Source organism: Salmo salar, chromosome 13 (genome assembly GCF_965601325.2).
Source record: "Salmo salar chromosome 13, fSalSal1, whole genome shotgun sequence".
Classification (NCBI taxonomy): domain Eukaryota; kingdom Metazoa; phylum Chordata; class Actinopteri; order Salmoniformes; family Salmonidae; genus Salmo; species Salmo salar.
Window position 1 is genome coordinate 102146412 of NC_138303.1, and position 21256 is coordinate 102167667.

The 21256-nt window shown below is 38.4% G+C and overlaps 1 protein-coding gene across 1 annotated transcript in view; it reads left to right on the forward strand.

Annotated features, from left to right (window-relative positions):
- LOC106568399 (integrin alpha-2) overlaps window positions 1–21256 on the forward strand; it is a 60827-nt gene that overhangs the window by 28235 nt on the left and 11336 nt on the right. The window contains exons 18-19 of the mRNA XM_045692521.2: window positions 1565–1675; window positions 2459–2544. Of these exons, the coding sequence (XP_045548477.1) occupies window positions 1565–1675; window positions 2459–2544 (197 nt within the window). The remainder of the gene's footprint in view (window positions 1–1564; window positions 1676–2458; window positions 2545–21256) is intronic.

A 21256-nucleotide genomic window follows, 5' to 3' on the forward strand; every position in this document is an offset into this window, starting at 1 on the left:
AGGAGACAGGCCAGTACATCAGGAGACGTGGAGGAGGCCGTAGGAGGGCAACAACCTAGCAGCAGGACCGCTACCTCCGCCTTTGTGCAAGGAGGAGCAGGAGGAGCACTGCCAGAGCCCTGCAAAATGACCTCCAGCAGGCCACAAATGTGCATGTGTCTGCTCAAACGGTCAGAAACAGACTCCATGAGGGTGGTATGAGGGCCGACGTCCACAGGTGGGGGTTGTGCTTACAGCCCAACACCGTGCAGGACATTTGGCATTTGCCAGAGAACACCAAGATTGGCAAATTCGCCACTGGCGCCCTGTGCTCTTGACAGATTAAAGCAGGTTCACACTGAGCACGTGACAGACATGACAGAGTCTGGAGACGCCGTGGAGAACGTTCTGCTGCCTGCAACATCCTCCAGCATGACCGGTTTGGCGGTGGGTCAGTCATGGTGTGGGGTGGCATTTCTTTGGGGGGCCGCACAGCCCTCCATGTGCTCGCCAGAGGTAGCCTGACTGCCATTAGGTACCGAGATGAGATCCTCAGACCCCTTGTGAGACCATATGCTGGTGCGGTTGGCCCTGGGTTCCTCCTAATGCAAGACAATGCTAGACATCATGTGGCTGGAGTGTGTCAGCAGTTCCTGCAAGAGGAAGGCATTGATGCTATGGACTGGCCCGCCCGTTCCCCAGACCTGAATCCAATTGAGCACATCTGGGACATCATGTCTCGCTCCATCCACCAACGCCACGTTGCACCACAGACTGTCCAGGAGTTGGCGGATGCTGTAGTCTAGGTCTGGGAGGAGATCCCTCAGGAGACCATCCGCCACCTCATCAGGAGCATGCCCAGGCGTTGTAGGGAGGTCATACAGGCACGTGGAGGCCACACACACTACTGAGCCTCATTTTGACTTGTTTTAAGGACATTACATCAAAGTTGGATCAGCCTGTAGTGCGGTTTTCCACTTTCATTTTGATTTCCATTGATTATTTTTGTGTGATTTTGTTGTCAGCACATTCAACTATGTAAAGAAAAAAGTATTTAATAAGATTATTTATTTCATTCAGATCTAGGATGTGTTGTTTAAGTGTTCCCTTTATTTTTTTGAGCAGTGTTTAACCATGTTTTGAGGCTATACAGTTGTTGTTCACATTTACATTGTTTACAAATGTTGGAGTAAAACAAGCTTATATTTTGGGTTCTGATGATGTACGACAGTTGAACTAAGCTCATGTGGCATTCACAAGTTATATTCTTCAAGAATCAATTGGTACATATCATTAATATATCAATCTCTTTAAAAATAAATAAATAATTATTTGAGGAACATTGCCAAGACTAATATTTACATGTATGTATAAACATTAAAATGGATATAAAGTACACTACATTGCTGTATTCTCATGTGGTTTTCCTTATACAATTCCAATAATGTTACTAAGTTCTGATCCTGCAGAGAATTAGCTATGTACAGTATGTAGCTAAAATCTTGAACAATGTTTGTTGTGTTGCACATGTTCCCAGTCAAATGAATTAAACGAATGAAATAAATCCTATCTTATTGTCTGACAGGAGGCCCCTGACTTTGTGAGCTCCATCGGAGTGCGTGTGGACGTCGCTCTGCATGACCCAGACTCCAGTCCTGTTCTAGATGTCCTCCGTCCTACTTCATGGGAGTTCTTTGTGAGTTTCAGTAATATGTGATATAGTATACAGTACCAGTATAAAGTTTGGACACACCTTCTCATTCCAGGGTTTTTCTTTATTTGTACTATTTTCTACATTGTAGAATAATAGTGAAGAAATAACACATAACACAATGTAGTAAACAAAAAAGTGTTAAACAAATAAAAACAATTTATTTTTGAGCTTCTTCAAAGTAGCCACCCTTTGCCTTGATGACAGCTTTGCACTCTCTTGGCAGTTGCTTGAAGTTTTTTTTAAATGTCTATTGATAGTAGTATCTGTGCTTTATGTGTTAGTGCAGGGCTAGGGTTAGGGCTAGGGTTAGTGTTAGGGCTAGTGTTAGGGTTAGGATTAGTGTTAGTGCAGGGTTAGGGCTAGGGTTAGGGTTAGGGCTAGGGTTAGGGTTGTGGTTGAGGCTAGGGCTAGGGTTAGGGCTAGGGTTAGGGCTAGGGCTAGGGTTAGGGCTAGGGCTAGGGTTGTGGTTGAGGCTAGGGCTAGGGTTAGGGCTAGTGTTAGGGCTAGTGTTAGGGTTAGGATTAGTGTTAGTGCAGGGTTAGGGCTAGGGTTAGGGTTAGGGCTAAGGTTAGGGTTGTGGTTGAGGCTAGGGCTAGGGTTAGGGCTAGTGTTCGGGCTAGTGTTAGGGTTAGGGCTAGGGTTAGGGTTGAGGCTGGGGTTAGAGTTGAACTGGGATGTAGGACTGGGATAGGGCACCTCCACATCTGAATTCCCAATTCAACCCCTAAACAGAGTGTCATGTCTCTCTTAACGCTCTTAACACAGATCCCATTCTCCAAAGACTGTGGCTCTGACGAGCTGTGTGAGAGTGACCTGCTCTTGAACGTCAAGAAAGGAGAGATGATTCCCAGGTGAGATCTGACACTCTCAATCCAGCATCGTAAATCCATACTGAACACGGCGCTCAATGGTGCAGGCTGCCTTAAACCGAAATCAATTCAATTCAAATGGCCTTTATTGGCATAGCGGAAACATATGTTTACATTGCCAAAGCATGTGAAACACAACAAACAAAAGTGAAATAAGCAATCAGAAATGAACACTCCCTATAAGATCTCATGAATAACAAACACAGTATTCCAAAATGTTTTTCTGTGGGACCAGACAAATAAAGTCATTTTCTGTTCTGCTGGTCTGCTTTAGTGGGAATAAACTTCCTCTATCAAGCCTTGCTGGTTAAAGAAAATACATTCTGATTTCATAAGTTGAAAGACAGAGGCCAGGATTCAAACACATCACAATGTAGCAACACTGCACTGAACTTGACTTTTAAAATCAATTTCCCTGACGTGATAGCATTTACAGTAAACACTATGGATGTTGGCTCAAACATAATTACCTTTAACAGTTAAGTGCAGTGCGATTTGTTTTCCAGCGAGTCATTATGATACAGACAGTACAGACAGACAGTACAGACAAATGTACAGACAGACAGACAGACAGACAGACAGACAGACAGACAGACAGACAGACAGACAGACAGACAGACAGACAGACAGACAGACAGACAGACAGACAGACAGACAGACAGACAGACAGACAGACAGACAGACAGACAGCACCTCGGCCAGTCAGAAGGGTAGCATGATATATTTTATTTTCACTGCTCCAGTTAATGGTGACACTGTTAAAGGATTCCCCATCATAACGTATTGTCTTCATTATAAAGCACTGGAACAGTCCCACTCCATAATAATATATTGTCTTCATTATAAAGCACTGGAACAGTCCCACCCCATAATAATATAGTGTCTCCATTATAAAGCACTGGAACAGTCCCACCCCATAATAATATAGTGTCTTCATTATAAACCTTCATTATAAAGCACTGGAACAGTCCCACTCCATAATAATATATTGTCTTCATTATAAAGCACTGGAACAGTCCCACCCCATAATAATATAGTGTCTTCATTATAAAGCACTGGAACAGTCCCACTCCATAATAATATAGTGTCTTCATTATAAAGCACTGGAACAGTCCCACCCCATAATAATATAGTGTCTTCATTATAAAGCACTGGAACAGTCCCACCCCATAATAATATAGTGTCTTCATTATAAAGCACTGGAACAGTCCCACCCCATAATAATATAGTGTCTTCATTATAAAGCACTGGAACAGTCCCACCCCATAATAATATAGTGTCTTCATTATAAAGCACTGGAACAGTCCCACCCCATAATAATATAGTGTCTCCATTATAAAGCACTGGAACAGTCCCACCCCATAATAATATAGTGTCTTCATTATAAAGTACTGGAACAGTCCCACCCCATAATAATATAGTGTCTTCATTATAAAGTACTGGAACAGTCCCACCCCATAATAATATAGTGTCTTCATTATAAAGCACTGGAACAGTCCCACTCCATAATAATATAGTGTCTTCATTATAAAGTACTGGAACAGTCCCACCCCATAATAATATAGTGTCTTCATTATAAAGCACTGGAACAGTCCCACCCCATAATAATATAGTGTCTTCATTATAAAGCACTGGAACAGTCCCACTCCATAATAATATAGTGTCTTCATTATAAAGCACTGGAACAGTCCCACCCCATAATAATATAGTGTCTTCATTATAAAGCACTGGAACAGTCCCACCCCATAATAATATAGTGTCTTCATTATAAAGCACTGGAACAGTCCCACCCCATAATAATATAGTGTCTTCATTATAAAGCACTGGAACAGTCCCACCCCATAATAATATAGTGTCTTCATTATAAAGCACTGGAACAGTCCCACCCCATAATAATATAGTGTCTCCATTATAAAGCACTGGAACAGTCCCACCCCATAATAATATAGTGTCTTCATTATAAAGTACTGGAACAGTCCCACCCCATAATAATATAGTGTCTTCATTATAAAGTACTGGAACAGTCCCACCCCATAATAATATAGTGTCTTCATTATAAAGCACTGGAACAGTCCCACTCCATAATAATATAGTGTCTTCATTATAAAGTACTGGAACAGTCCCACCCCATAATAATATAGTGTCTTCATTATAAAGCACTGGAACAGTCCCACCCCATAATAATATAGTGTCTCCATTATAAAGTACTGGAACAGTCCCACCCCATAATAATATAGTGTCTTCATTATAAAGCACTAGAACAGTCCCACCCCATAATAATATAGTGTCTCCATTATAAAGCACTGGAACAGTCCCACCCCATAATAATATAGTGTCTTCATTATAAAGCACTGGAACAGTCCCACCCCATAATAATATAGTGTCTTCATTATAAAGCACTGGAACAGTCCCACCCCATAATAATATAGTGTCTTCATTATAAAGCACTGGAACAGTCCCACTCCATAATAATATAGTGTCTTCATTATAAAGCACTGGAACAGTCCCACTCCATAATAATATAGTGTCTCCATTATAAAGCACTGGAACAGTCCCACCCCATAATAATATAGTGTCTTCATTATAAAGCACTGGAACAGTTCCACCCCATAATAATATAGTGTCTTCATTATAAAGCACTGGAACAGTCCCACCCCATAATAATATAGTGTCTTCATTATAAAGCACTGGAACAGTCCCACCCCATAAGAATATAGTGTCTTCATTATAAAGCACTGGAACAGTTCCACCCCATAATAATATAGTGTCTTCATTATAAAGCACTGGAACAGTCCCACTCCATAATAATATAGTGTCTCCATTATAAAGCACTGGAACAGTCCCACCCCATAATAATATAGTGTCTTCATTATAAAGCACTAGAACAGTCCCACCCCATAATAATATAGTGTCTTCATTATAAAGCACTAGAACAGTCCCACTCCATAATAATATAGTGTCTTCATTATAAAGCACTGGAACAGTCCCACCCCATAATAATATAGTGTCTTCATTATAAAGCACTGGAACAGTCCCACCCCATAATAATATAGTGTCTTCATTATAAAGCACTGGAACAGTCCCACCCCATAATAATATAGTGTCTTCATTATAAAGCACTGGAACAGTCCCACCCCATAATAATATAGTGTCTTCATTATAAAGCACTGGAACAGTCCCACTCCATAATAATATAGTGTCTTCATTATAAAGCACTGGAACAGTCCCACCCCATAATAATATAGTGTCTTCATTATAAAGCACTGGAACAGTTCCACCCCATAATAATATAGTGTCTTCATTATAAAGTACTGGAACAGTCCCACCCCATAATAATATAGTGTCTTCATTATAAAGCACTGGAACAGTCCCACCCCATAATAATATAGTGTCTTCATTATAAAGTACTGGAACAGTCCCACCCCATAATAATATAGTGTCTTCATTATAAAGCACTGGAACAGTTCCACCCCATAATAATATAGTGTCTTCATTATAAAGCACTGGAACAGTCCCACCCCATAATAATATAGTGTCTTCATTATAAAGTACTGGAACAGTCCCACCCCATAATAATATAGTGTCTTCATTATAAAGCACTGGAACAGTCCCACCCCATAATAATATAGTGTCTCCATTATAAAGCACTGGAACAGTCCCACCCCATAATAATATAGTGTCTTCATTATAAAGCACTGGAACAGTCCCACCCCATAATAATATAGTGTCTTCATTATAAAGCACTGGAACAGTCCCACTCCATAATAATATAGTGTCTCCATTATAAAGTACTGGAACAGTTCCACCCCATAATAATATAGTGTCTTCATTATAAAGCACTGGAACAGTCCCACCCCATAATAATATAGTGTCTTCATTATAAAGCACTGGAACAGTCCCACCCCATAATAATATAGTGTCTTCATTATAAAGCACTGGAACAGTTCCACCCCATAATAATATAGTGTCTTCATTATAAAGCACTGGAACAGTCCCACCCCATAATAATATAGTGTCTTCATTATAAAGCACTGGAACAGTCCCACCCCATAATAATATAGTGTCTTCATTATAAAGCACTGGAACAGTCCCACTCCATAATAATATAGTGTCTTCATTATAAAGCACTGGAACAGTCCCACCCCATAATAATATAGTGTCTTCATTATAAAGCACTGGAACAGTCCCACCCCATAATAATATAGTGTCTTCATTATAAAGCACTGGAACAGTCCCACCCCATAATAATATAGTGTCTTCATTATAAAGCACTGGAACAGTCCCACCCCATAATAATATAGTGTCTTCATTATAAAGCACTGGAACAGTCCCACCCCATAATAATATAGTGTCTTCATTATAAAGCACTGGAACAGTCCCACTCCATAATAATATAGTGTCTTCATTATAAAGCACTGGAACAGTCCCACCCCATAATAATATAGTGTCTTCATTATAAAGCACTGGAACAGTCCCACCCCATAATAATATAGTGTCTTCATTATAAAGCACTGGAACAGTCCCACCCCATAATAATATAGTGTCTTCATTATAAAGCACTGGAACAGTCCCACCCCATAATAATATAGTGTCTTCATTATAAAGCACTGGAACAGTCCCACTCCATAATAATATAGTGTCTTCATTATAAAGCACTGGAACAGTCCCACCCCATAATAATATAGTGTCTTCATTATAAAGCACTGGAACAGTCCCACCCCATAATAATATAGTGTCTTCATTATAAAGCACTGGAACAGTCCCACCCCATAATAATATAGTGTCTTCATTATAAAGCACTGGAACAGTCCCACCCCATAATAATATAGTGTCTTCATTATAAAGCACTGGAACAGTCCCACCCCATAATAATATAGTGTCTTCATTATAAAGCACTGGAACAGTCCCACCCCATAATAATATAGTGTCTTCATTATAAAGCACTGGAACAGTCCCACCCCATAATAATATAGTGTCTTCATTATAAAGCACTGGAACAGTCCCACTCCATAATAATATAGTGTCTTCATTATAAAGCACTGGAACAGTCCCACTCCATAATAATATAGTGTCTTCATTATAAAGCACTGGAACAGTCCCACCCCATAATAATATAGTGTCTTCATTATAAAGCACTGGAACAGTCCCACCCCATAATAATATAGTGTCTTCATTATAAAGCACTGGAACAGTCCCACCCCATAATAATATAGTGTCTTCATTATAAAGCACTGGAACAGTCCCACTCCATAATAATATAGTGTCTTCATTATAAAGCACTGGAACAGTCCCACCCCATAATAATATAGTGTCTTCATTATAAAGCACTGGAACAGTCCCACCCCATAATAATATAGTGTCTTCATTATAAAGCACTGGAACAGTCCCACCCCATAATAATATAGTGTCTTCATTATAAAGCACTGGAACAGTCCCACCCCATAATAATATAGTGTCTTCATTATAAAGCACTGGAACAGTCCCACCCCATAATAATATAGTGTCTTCATTATAAAGCACTGGAACAGTCCCACCCCATAATAATATAGTGTCTTCATTATAAAGCACTGGAACAGTCCCACCCCATAATAATATAGTGTCTTCATTATAAAGCACTGGAACAGTCCCACCCCATAATAATATAGTGTCTCTAATAATATAGTGTCTTCATTATAAAGCACTGGAACAGTCCCACCCCATAATAATATAGTGTCTTCATTATAAAGCACTGGAACAGTCCCACCCCATAATAATATAGTGTCTTCATTATAAAGCACTGGAACAGTCCCACCCCATAATAATATAGTGTCTTCATTATAAAGCACTGGAACAGTCCCACTCCATAATAATATAGTGTCTTCATTATAAAGCACTGGAACAGTCCCACCCCATAATAATATAGTGTCTTCATTATAAAGCACTGGAACAGTCCCACCCCATAATAATATAGTGTCTTCATTATAAAGCACTGGAACAGTCCCACCCCATAATAATATAGTGTCTTCATTATAAAGCACTGGAACAGTCCCACCCCATAATAATATAGTGTCTTCATTATAAAGCACTGGAACAGTCCCACCCCATAATAATATAGTGTCTTCATTATAAAGCACTGGAACAGTCCCACCCCATAATAATATAGTGTCTTCATTATAAAGCACTGGAACAGTCCCACCCCATAATAATATAGTGTCTTCATTATAAAGCACTGGAACAGTCCCACCCCATAATAATATAGTGTCTTCATTATAAAGCACTGGAACAGTCCCACCCCATAATAATATAGTGTCTTCATTATAAAGCACTGGAACAGTCCCACCCCATAATAATATAGTGTCTTCATTATAAAGCACTGGAACAGTCCCACCCCATAATAATATAGTGTCTTCATTATAAAGCACTGGAACAGTCCCACCCCATAATAATATAGTGTCTTCATTATAAAGCACTGGAACAGTCCCACCCCATAATAATATAGTGTCTTCATTATAAAGCACTGGAACAGTCCCACCCCATAATAATATAGTGTCTTCATTATAAAGCACTGGAACAGTCCCACCCCATAATAATATAGTGTCTTCATTATAAAGCACTGGAACAGTCCCACCCCATAATAATATAGTGTCTTCATTATAAAGCACTGGAACAGTCCCACCCCATAATAATATAGTGTCTTCATTATAAAGCACTGGAACAGTCCCACCCCATAATAATATAGTGTCTTCATTATAAAGCACTGGAACAGTCCCACCCCATAATAATATAGTGTCTTCATTATAAAGCACTGGAACAGTCCCACCCCATAATAATATAGTGTCTTCATTATAAAGCACTGGAACAGTCCCACCCCATAATAATATAGTGTCTTCATTATAAAGCACTGGAACAGTCCCACCCCATAATAATATAGTGTCTTCATTATAAAGCACTGGAACAGTCCCACCCCATAATAATATAGTGTCTTCATTATAAAGCACTGGAACAGTCCCACCCCATAATAATATAGTGTCTTCATTATAAAGCACTGGAACAGTCCCACCCCATAATAATATAGTGTCTTCATTATAAAGCACTGGAACAGTCCCACCCCATAATAATATAGTGTCTTCATTATAAAGCACTGGAACAGTCCCACTCCATAATAATATAGTGTCTTCATTATAAAGCACTGGAACAGTCCCACCCCATAATAATATAGTGTCTTCATTATAAAGCACTGGAACAGTCCCACCCCATAATAATATAGTGTCTTCATTATAAAGCACTGGAACAGTCCCACCCCATAATAATATAGTGTCTTCATTATAAAGCACTGGAACAGTCCCACCCCATAATAATATAGTGTCTTCATTATAAAGCACTGGAACAGTCCCACCCCATAATAATATAGTGTCTTCATTATAAAGCACTGGAACAGTCCCACCCCATAATAATATAGTGTCTTCATTATAAAGCACTGGAACAGTCCCACCCCATAATAATATAGTGTCTTCATTATAAAGCACTGGAACAGTCCCACCCCATAATAATATAGTGTCTTCATTATAAAGCACTGGAACAGTCCCACCCCATAATAATATAGTGTCTTCATTATAAAGCACTGGAACAGTCCCACCCCATAATAATATAGTGTCTTCATTATAAAGCACTGGAACAGTCCCACCCCATAATAATATAGTGTCTTCATTATAAAGCACTGGAACAGTCCCACCCCATAATAATATAGTGTCTTCATTATAAAGCACTGGAACAGTCCCACCCCATAATAATATAGTGTCTTCATTATAAAGCACTGGAACAGTCCCACCCCATAATAATATAGTGTCTTCATTATAAAGCACTGGAACAGTCCCACCCCATAATAATATAGTGTCTTCATTATAAAGCACTGGAACAGTCCCACCCCATAATAATATAGTGTCTTCATTATAAAGCACTGGAACAGTCCCACCCCATAATAATATAGTGTCTTCATTATAAAGCACTGGAACAGTCCCACCCCATAATAATATAGTGTCTTCATTATAAAGCACTGGAACAGTCCCACCCATAATAATATAGTGTCTTCATTATAAAGCACTGGAACAGTCCCACCCCATAATAATATAGTGTCTTCATTATAAAGCACTGGAACAGTCCCACCCCATAATAATATAGTGTCTTCATTATAAAGCACTGGAACAGTCCCACCCCATAATAATATAGTGTCTTCATTATAAAGCACTGGAACAGTCCCACCCCATAATAATATAGTGTCTTCATTATAAAGCACTGGAACAGTCCCACCCCATAATAATATAGTGTCTTCATTATAAAGCACTGGAACAGTCCCACCCCATAATAATATAGTGTCTTCATTATAAAGCACTGGAACAGTCCCACCCCATAATAATATAGTGTCTTCATTATAAAGCACTGGAACAGTCCCACCCCATAATAATATAGTGTCTTCATTATAAAGCACTGGAACAGTCCCACCCCATAATAATATAGTGTCTTCATTATAAAGCACTGGAACAGTCCCACCCCATAATAATATAGTGTCTTCATTATAAAGCACTGGAACAGTCCCACCCATAATAATATAGTGTCTTCATTATAAAGCACTGGAACAGTCCCACCCCATAATAATATAGTGTCTTCATTATAAAGCACTGGAACAGTCCCACCCCATAATAATATAGTGTCTTCATTATAAAGCACTGGAACAGTCCCACCCCATAATAATATAGTGTCTTCATTATAAAGCACTGGAACAGTCCCACCCCATAATAATATAGTGTCTTCATTATAAAGCACTGGAACAGTCCCACCCCATAATAATATAGTGTCTTCATTATAAAGCACTGGAACAGTCCCACCCCATAATAATATAGTGTCTTCATTATAAAGCACTGGAACAGTCCCACCCCATAATAATATAGTGTCTTCATTATAAAGCACTGGAACAGTCCCACCCCATAATAATATAGTGTCTTCATTATAAAGCACTGGAACAGTCCCACCCATAATAATATAGTGTCTTCATTATAAAGCACTGGAACAGTCCCACCCCATAATAATATAGTGTCTTCATTATAAAGCACTGGAACAGTCCCACCCCATAATAATATAGTGTCTTCATTATAAAGCACTGGAACAGTCCCACCCCATAATAATATAGTGTCTTCATTATAAAGCACTGGAACAGTCCCACCCCATAATAATATAGTGTCTTCATTATAAAGCACTGGAACAGTCCCACCCCATAATAATATAGTGTCTTCATTATAAAGCACTGGAACAGTCCCACCCCATAATAATATAGTGTCTTCATTATAAAGCACTGGAACAGTCCCACCCCATAATAATATAGTGTCTTCATTATAAAGCACTGGAACAGTCCCACCCCATAATAATATAGTGTCTTCATTATAAAGCACTGGAACAGTCCCACCCCATAATAATATAGTGTCTTCATTATAAAGCACTGGAACAGTCCCACCCCATAATAATATAGTGTCTTCATTATAAAGCACTGGAACAGTCCCACCCCATAATAATATAGTGTCTTCATTATAAAGCACTGGAACAGTCCCACCCCATAATAATATAGTGTCTTCATTATAAAGCACTGGAACAGTCCCACCCCATAATAATATAGTGTCTTCATTATAAAGCACTGGAACAGTCCCACCCCATAATAATATAGTGTCTTCATTATAAAGCACTGGAACAGTCCCACCCCATAATAATATAGTGTCTTCATTATAAAGCACTGGAACAGTCCCACCCCATAATAATATAGTGTCTTCATTATAAAGCACTGGAACAGTCCCACCCCATAATAATATAGTGTCTTCATTATAAAGCACTGGAACAGTCCCACCCCATAATAATATAGTGTCTTCATTATAAAGCACTGGAACAGTCCCACCCCATAATAATATAGTGTCTTCATTATAAAGCACTGGAACAGTCCCACCCCATAATAATATAGTGTCTTCATTATAAAGCACTGGAACAGTCCCACCCCATAATAATATAGTGTCTTCATTATAAAGCACTGGAACAGTCCCACCCATAATAATATAGTGTCTTCATTATAAAGCACTGGAACAGTCCCACCCCATAATAATATAGTGTCTTCATTATAAAGCACTGGAACAGTCCCACCCCATAATAATATAGTGTCTTCATTATAAAGCACTGGAACAGTCCCACCCCATAATAATATAGTGTCTTCATTATAAAGCACTGGAACAGTCCCACCCCATAATAATATAGTGTCTTCATTATAAAGCACTGGAACAGTCCCACCCCATAATAATATAGTGTCTTCATTATAAAGCACTGGAACAGTCCCACCCCATAATAATATAGTGTCTTCATTATAAAGCACTGGAACAGTCCCACCCCATAATAATATAGTGTCTTCATTATAAAGCACTGGAACAGTCCCACCCCATAATAATATAGTGTCTTCATTATAAAGCACTGGAACAGTCCCACCCCATAATAATATAGTGTCTTCATTATAAAGCACTGGAACAGTCCCACCCCATAATAATATAGTGTCTTCATTATAAAGCACTGGAACAGTCCCACCCCATAATAATATAGTGTCTTCATTATAAAGCACTGGAACAGTCCCACCCCATAATAATATAGTGTCTTCATTATAAAGCACTGGAACAGTCCCACCCCATAATAATATAGTGTCTTCATTATAAAGCACTGGAACAGTCCCACTCCATAATAATATAGTGTCTTCATTATAAAGCACTGGAACAGTCCCACCCCATAATAATATAGTGTCTTCATTATAAAGCACTGGAACAGTCCCACCCCATAATAATATAGTGTCTTCATTATAAAGCACTGGAACAGTCCCACCCCATAATAATATAGTGTCTTCATTATAAAGCACTGGAACAGTCCCACCCCATAATAATATAGTGTCTTCATTATAAAGCACTGGAACAGTCCCACCCCATAATAATATAGTGTCTTCATTATAAAGCACTGGAACAGTCCCACCCCATAATAATATAGTGTCTTCATTATAAAGCACTGGAACAGTCCCACCCCATAATAATATAGTGTCTTCATTATAAAGCACTGGAACAGTCCCACCCCATAATAATATAGTGTCTTCATTATAAAGCACTGGAACAGTCCCACCCCATAATAATATAGTGTCTTCATTATAAAGCACTGGAACAGTCCCACCCCATAATAATATAGTGTCTTCATTATAAAGCACTGGAACAGTCCCACCCCATAATAATATAGTGTCTTCATTATAAAGCACTGGAACAGTCCCACCCCATAATAATATAGTGTCTTCATTATAAAGCACTGGAACAGTCCCACCCCATAATAATATAGTGTCTTCATTATAAAGCACTGGAACAGTCCCACCCCATAATAATATAGTGTCTTCATTATAAAGCACTGGAACAGTCCCACCCCATAATAATATAGTGTCTTCATTATAAAGCACTGGAACAGTCCCACCCCATAATAATATAGTGTCTTCATTATAAAGCACTGGAACAGTCCCACCCCATAATAATATAGTGTCTTCATTATAAAGCACTGGAACAGTCCCACCCCATAATAATATAGTGTCTTCATTATAAAGCACTGGAACAGTCCCACCCCATAATAATATAGTGTCTTCATTATAAAGCACTGGAACAGTCCCACCCCATAATAATATAGTGTCTTCATTATAAAGCACTGGAACAGTCCCACCCCATAATAATATAGTGTCTTCATTATAAAGCACTGGAACAGTCCCACCCCATAATAATATAGTGTCTTCATTATAAAGCACTGGAACAGTCCCACCCCATAATAATATAGTGTCTTCATTATAAAGCACTGGAACAGTCCCACCCCATAATAATATAGTGTCTTCATTATAAAGCACTGGAACAGTCCCACCCCATAATAATATAGTGTCTTCATTATAAAGCACTGGAACAGTCCCACCCCATAATAATATAGTGTCTTCATTATAAAGCACTGGAACAGTCCCACCCCATAATAATATAGTGTCTTCATTATAAAGCACTGGAACAGTCCCACCCCATAATAATATAGTGTCTTCATTATAAAGCACTGGAACAGTCCCACCCCATAATAATATAGTGTCTTCATTATAAAGCACTGGAACAGTCCCACCCCATAATAATATAGTGTCTTCATTATAAAGCACTGGAACAGTCCCACCCCATAATAATATAGTGTCTTCATTATAAAGCACTGGAACAGTCCCACCCCATAATAATATAGTGTCTTCATTATAAAGCACTGGAACAGTCCCACCCCATAATAATATAGTGTCTTCATTATAAAGCACTGGAACAGTCCCACCCCATAATAATATAGTGTCTTCATTATAAAGCACTGGAACAGTCCCACCCCATAATAATATAGTGTCTTCATTATAAAGCACTGGAACAGTCCCACCCCATAATAATATAGTGTCTTCATTATAAAGCACTGGAACAGTCCCACCCCATAATAATATAGTGTCTTCATTATAAAGCACTGGAACAGTCCCACCCCATAATAATATAGTGTCTTCATTATAAAGCACTGGAACAGTCCCACCCCATAATAATATAGTGTCTTCATTATAAAGCACTGGAACAGTCCCACCCCATAATAATATAGTGTCTTCATTATAAAGCACTGGAACAGTCCCACCCCATAATAATATAGTGTCTTCATTATAAAGCACTGGAACAGTCCCACCCCATAATAATATAGTGTCTTCATTATAAAGCACTGGAACAGTCCCACCCCATAATAATATAGTGTCTTCATTATAAAGCACTGGAACAGTCCCACCCCATAATAATATAGTGTCTTCATTATAAAGCACTGGAACAGTCCCACCCCATAATAATATAGTGTCTTCATTATAAAGCACTGGAACAGTCCCACCCCATAATAATATAGTGTCTTCATTATAAAGCACTGGAACAGTCCCACCCCATAATAATATAGTGTCTTCATTATAAAGCACTGGAACAGTCCCACCCCATAATAATATAGTGTCTTCATTATAAAGCACTGGAACAGTCCCACCCCATAATAATATAGTGTCTTCATTATAAAGCACTGGAACAGTCCCACCCCATAATAATATAGTGTCTTCATTATAAAGCACTGGAACAGTCCCACCCCATAATAATATAGTGTCTTCATTATAAAGCACTGGAACAGTCCCACCCCATAATAATATAGTGTCTTCATTATAAAGCACTGGAACAGTCCCACCCCATAATAATATAGTGTCTTCATTATAAAGCACTGGAACAGTCCCACCCCATAATAATATAGTGTCTTCATTATAAAGCACTGGAACAGTCCCACCCCATAATAATATAGTGTCTTCATTATAAAGCACTGGAACAGTCCCACCCCATAATAATATAGTGTCTTCATTATAAAGCACTGGAACAGTCCCACCCCATAATAATATAGTGTCTTCATTATAAAGCACTGGAACAGTCCCACCCCATAATAATATAGTGTCTTCATTATAAAGCACTGGAACAGTCCCACCCCATAATAATATAGTGTCTTCATTATAAAGCACTGGAACAGTCCCACCCCATAATAATATAGTGTCTTCATTATAAAGCACTGGAACAGTCCCACCCCATAATAATATAGTGTCTTCATTATAAAGCACTGGAACAGTCCCACCCCATAATAATATAGTGTCTTCATTATAAAGCACTGGAACAGTCCCACCCCATAATAATATAGTGTCTTCATTATAAAGCACTGGAACAGTCCCACCCCATAATAATATAGTGTCTTCATTATAAAGCACTGGAACAGTCCCACCCCATAATAATATAGTGTCTTCATTATAAAGCACTGGAACAGTCCCACCCCATAATAATATAGTGTCTTCATTATAAAGCACTGGAACAGTCCCACCCCATAATAATATAGTGTCTTCATTATAAAGCACTGGAACAGTCCCACTCCATAATAATATAGTGTCTTCATTATAAAGCACTGGAACAGTCCCACCCCATAATAATATAGTGTCTTCATTATAAAGCACTGGAACAGTCCCACCCCATAATAATATAGTGTCTTCATTATAAAGCACTGGAACAGTCCCACCCCATAATAATATAGTGTCTTCATTATAAAGCACTGGAACAGTCCCACCCCATAATAATATAGTGTCTTCATTATAAAGCACTGGAACAGTCCCACCCCATAATAATATAGTGTCTTCATTATAAAGCACTGGAACAGTCCCACCCCATAATAATATAGTGTCTTCATTATAAAGCACTGGAACAGTCCCACCCCATAATAATATAGTGTCTTCATTATAAAGCACTGGAACAGTCCCACCCCATAATAATATAGTGTCTTCATTATAAAGCACTGGAACAGTCCCACCCCATAATAATATAGTGTCTTCATTATAAAGCACTGGAACAGTCCCACCCCATAATAATATAGTGTCTTCATTATAAAGCACTGGAACAGTCCCACCCCATAATAATATAGTGTCTTCATTATAAAGCACTGGAACAGTCCCACTCCATAATAATATAGTGTCTTCATTATAAAGCACTGGAACAGTCCCACCCCATAATAATATAGTGTCTTCATTATAAAGCACTGGAACAGTCCCACCCCATAATAATATAGTGTCTTCATTATAAAGCACTGGAACAGTCCCACCCCATAATAATATAGTGTCTTCATTATAAAGCACTGGAACAGTCCCACCCCATAATAATATAGTGTCTTCATTATAAAGCACTGGAACAGTCCCACCCCATAATAATATAGTGTCTTCATTATAAAGCACTGGAACAGTCCCACCCCATAATAATATAGTGTCTTCATTATAAAGCACTGGAACAGTCCCACCCCATAATAATATAGTGTCTTCATTATAAAGCACTGGAACAGTCCCACCCCATAATAATATAGTGTCTTCATTATAAAGCACTGGAACAGTCCCACCCCATAATAATATAGTGTCTTCATTATAAAGCACTGGAACAGTCCCACCCCATAATAATATAGTGTCTTCATTATAAAGCACTGGAACAGTCCCACCCCATAATAATATAGTGTCTTCATTATAAAGCACTGGAACAGTCCCACCCCATAATAATATAGTGTCTTCATTATAAAGCACTGGAACAGTCCCACCCCATAATAATATAGTGTCTTCATTATAAAGCACTGGAACAGTCCCACCCCATAATAATATAGTGTCTTCATTATAAAGCACTGGAACAGTCCCACCCCATAATAATATAGTGTCTTCATTATAAAGCACTGGAACAGTCCCACCCCATAATAATATAGTGTCTTCATTATAAAGCACTGGAACAGTCCCACCCCATAATAATATAGTGTCTTCATTATAAAGCACTGGAACAGTCCCACCCCATAATAATATAGTGTCTTCATTATAAAGCACTGGAACAGTCCCACCCCATAATAATATAGTGTCTTCATTATAAAGCACTGGAACAGTCCCACTCCATAATAATATAGTGTCTTCATTATAAAGCACTGGAACAGTCCCACCCCATAATAATATAGTGTCTTCATTATAAAGCACTGGAACAGTCCCACCCCATAATAATATAGTGTCTTCATTATAAAGCACTGGAACAGTCCCACCCCATAATAATATAGTGTCTTCATTATAAAGCACTGGAACAGTCCCACCCCATAATAATATAGTGTCTTCATTATAAAGCACTGGAACAGTCCCACCCCATAATAATATAGTGTCTTCATTATAAAGCACTGGAACAGTCCCACCCCATAATAATATAGTGTCTTCATTATAAAGCACTGGAACAGTCCCACCCCATAATAATATAGTGTCTTCATTATAAAGCACTGGAACAGTCCCACCCCATAATAATATAGTGTCTTCATTATAAAGCACTGGAACAGTCCCACCCCATAATAATATAGTGTCTTCATTATAAAGCACTGGAACAGTCCCACCCCATAATAATATAGTGTCTTCATTATAAAGCACTGGAACAGTCCCACCCCATAATAATATAGTGTCTTCATTATAAAGCACTGGAACAGTCCCACCCCATAATAATATAGTGTCTTCATTATAAAGCACTGGAACAGTCCCACCCCATAATAATATAGTGTCTTCATTATAAAGCACTGGAACAGTCCCACCCCATAATAATATAGTGTCTTCATTATAAAGCACTGGAACAGTCCCACCCCATAATAATATAGTGTCTTCATTATAAAGCACTGGAACAGTCCCACCCCATAATAATATAGTGTCTTCATTATAAAGCACTGGAACAGTCCCACCCCATAATAATATAGTGTCTTCATTATAAAGCACTGGAACAGTCCCACCCCATAATAATATAGTGTCTTCATTATAAAGCACTGGAACAGTCCCACCCCATAATAATATAGTGTCTTCATTATAAAGCACTGGAACAGTCCCACCCCATAATAATATAGTGTCTTCATTATAAAGCACTGGAACAGTCCCACCCCATAATAATATAGTGTCTTCATTATAAAGCACTGGAACAGTCCCACCCCATAATAATATAGTGTCTTCATTATAAAGCACTGGAACAGTCCCACCCCATAATAATATAGTGTCTTCATTATAAAGCACTGGAACAGTCCCACCCCATAATAATATAGTGTCTTCATTATAAAGCACTGGAACAGTCCCACCCCATAATAATATAGTGTCTTCATTATAAAGCACTGGAACAGTCCCACCCCATAATAATATAGTGTCTTCATTATAAAGCACTGGAACAGTCCCACCCCATAATAATATAGTGTCTTCATTATAAAGCACTGGAACAGTCCCACCCCATAATAATATAGTGTCTTCATTATAAAGCACTGGAACAGTCCCACCCCATAATAATATAGTGTCTTCATTATAAAGCACTGGAACAGTCCCACCCCATAATAATATAGTGTCTTCATTATAAAGCACTGGAACAGTCCCACCCCATAATAATATAGTGTCTTCATTATAAAGCACTGGAACAGTCCCACCCCATAATAATATAGTGTCTTCATTATAAAGCACTGGAACAGTCCCACCCCATAATAATATAGTGTCTTCATTATAAAGCACTGGAACAGTCCCACCCCATAATAATATAGTGTCTTCATTATAAAGCACTGGAACAGTCCCACCCCATAATAATATAGTGTCTTCATTATAAAGCACTGGAACAGTCCCACCCCATAATAATATAGTGTCTTCATTATAAAGCACTGGAACAGTCCCACCCCATAATAATATAGTGTCTTCATTATAAAGCACTGGAACAGTCCCACCCCATAATAATATAGTGTCTTCATTATAAAGCACTGGAACAGTCCCACCCCATAATAATATAGTGTCTTCATTATAAAGCACTGGAACAGTCCCACCCCATAATAATATAGTGTCTTCATTATAAAGCACTGGAACAGTCCCACCCCATAATAATATAGTGTCTTCATTATAAAGCACTGGAACAGTCCCACCCCATAATAATATAGTGTCTTCATTATAAAGCACTGGAACAGTCCCACCCCATAATAATATAGTGTCTTCATTATAAAGCACTGGAACAGTCCCACCCCATAATAATATAGTGTCTTCATTATAAAGCACTGGAACAGTCCCACCCCATAATAATATAGTGTCTTCATTATAAAGCACTGGAACAGTCCCACCCCATAATAATATAGTGTCTTCATTATAAAGCACTGGAACAGTCCCACCCCATAATAATATAGTGTCTTCATTATAAAGCACTGGAACAGTCCCACCCCATAATAATATAGTGTCTTCATTATAAAGCACTGGAACAGTCCCACCCCATAATAATATAGTGTCTTCATTATAAAGCACTGGAACAGTCCCACCCCATAATAATATAGTGTCTTCATTATAAAGCACTGGAACAGTCCCACCCCATAATAATATAGTGTCTTCATTATAAAGCACTGGAACAGTCCCACCCCATAATAATATAGTGTCTTCATTATAAAGCACTGGAACAGTCCCACCCCATAATAATATAGTGTCTTCATTATAAAGCACTGGAACAGTCCCACCCCATAATAATATAGTGTCTTCATTATAAAGCACTGGAACAGTCCCACCCCATAATAATATAGTGTCTTCATTATAAAGCACTGGAACAGTCCCACCCCATAATAATATAGTGTCTTCATTATAAAGCACTGGAACAGTCCCACCCCATAATAATATAGTGTCTTCATTATAAAGCACTGGAACAGTCCCACTCCATAATAATATAGTGTCTTCATTATAAAGCACTGGAACAGTCCCACCCCATAATAATATAGTGTCTTCATTATAAAGCACTGGAACAGTCCCACCCCATAATAATATAGTGTCTTCATTATAAAGCACTGGAACAGTCCCACCCCATAATAATATAGTGTCTTCATTATAAAGCACTGGAACAGTCCCACCCCATAATAATATAGTGTCTTCATTATAAAGCACTGGAACAGTCCCACCCCATAATAATATAGTGTCTTCATTATAAAGCACTGGAACAGTCCCACCCCATAATAATATAGTGTCTTCATTATAAAGCACTGGAACAGTCCCACCCCATAATAATATAGTGTCTTCATTATAAAGCACTGGAACAGT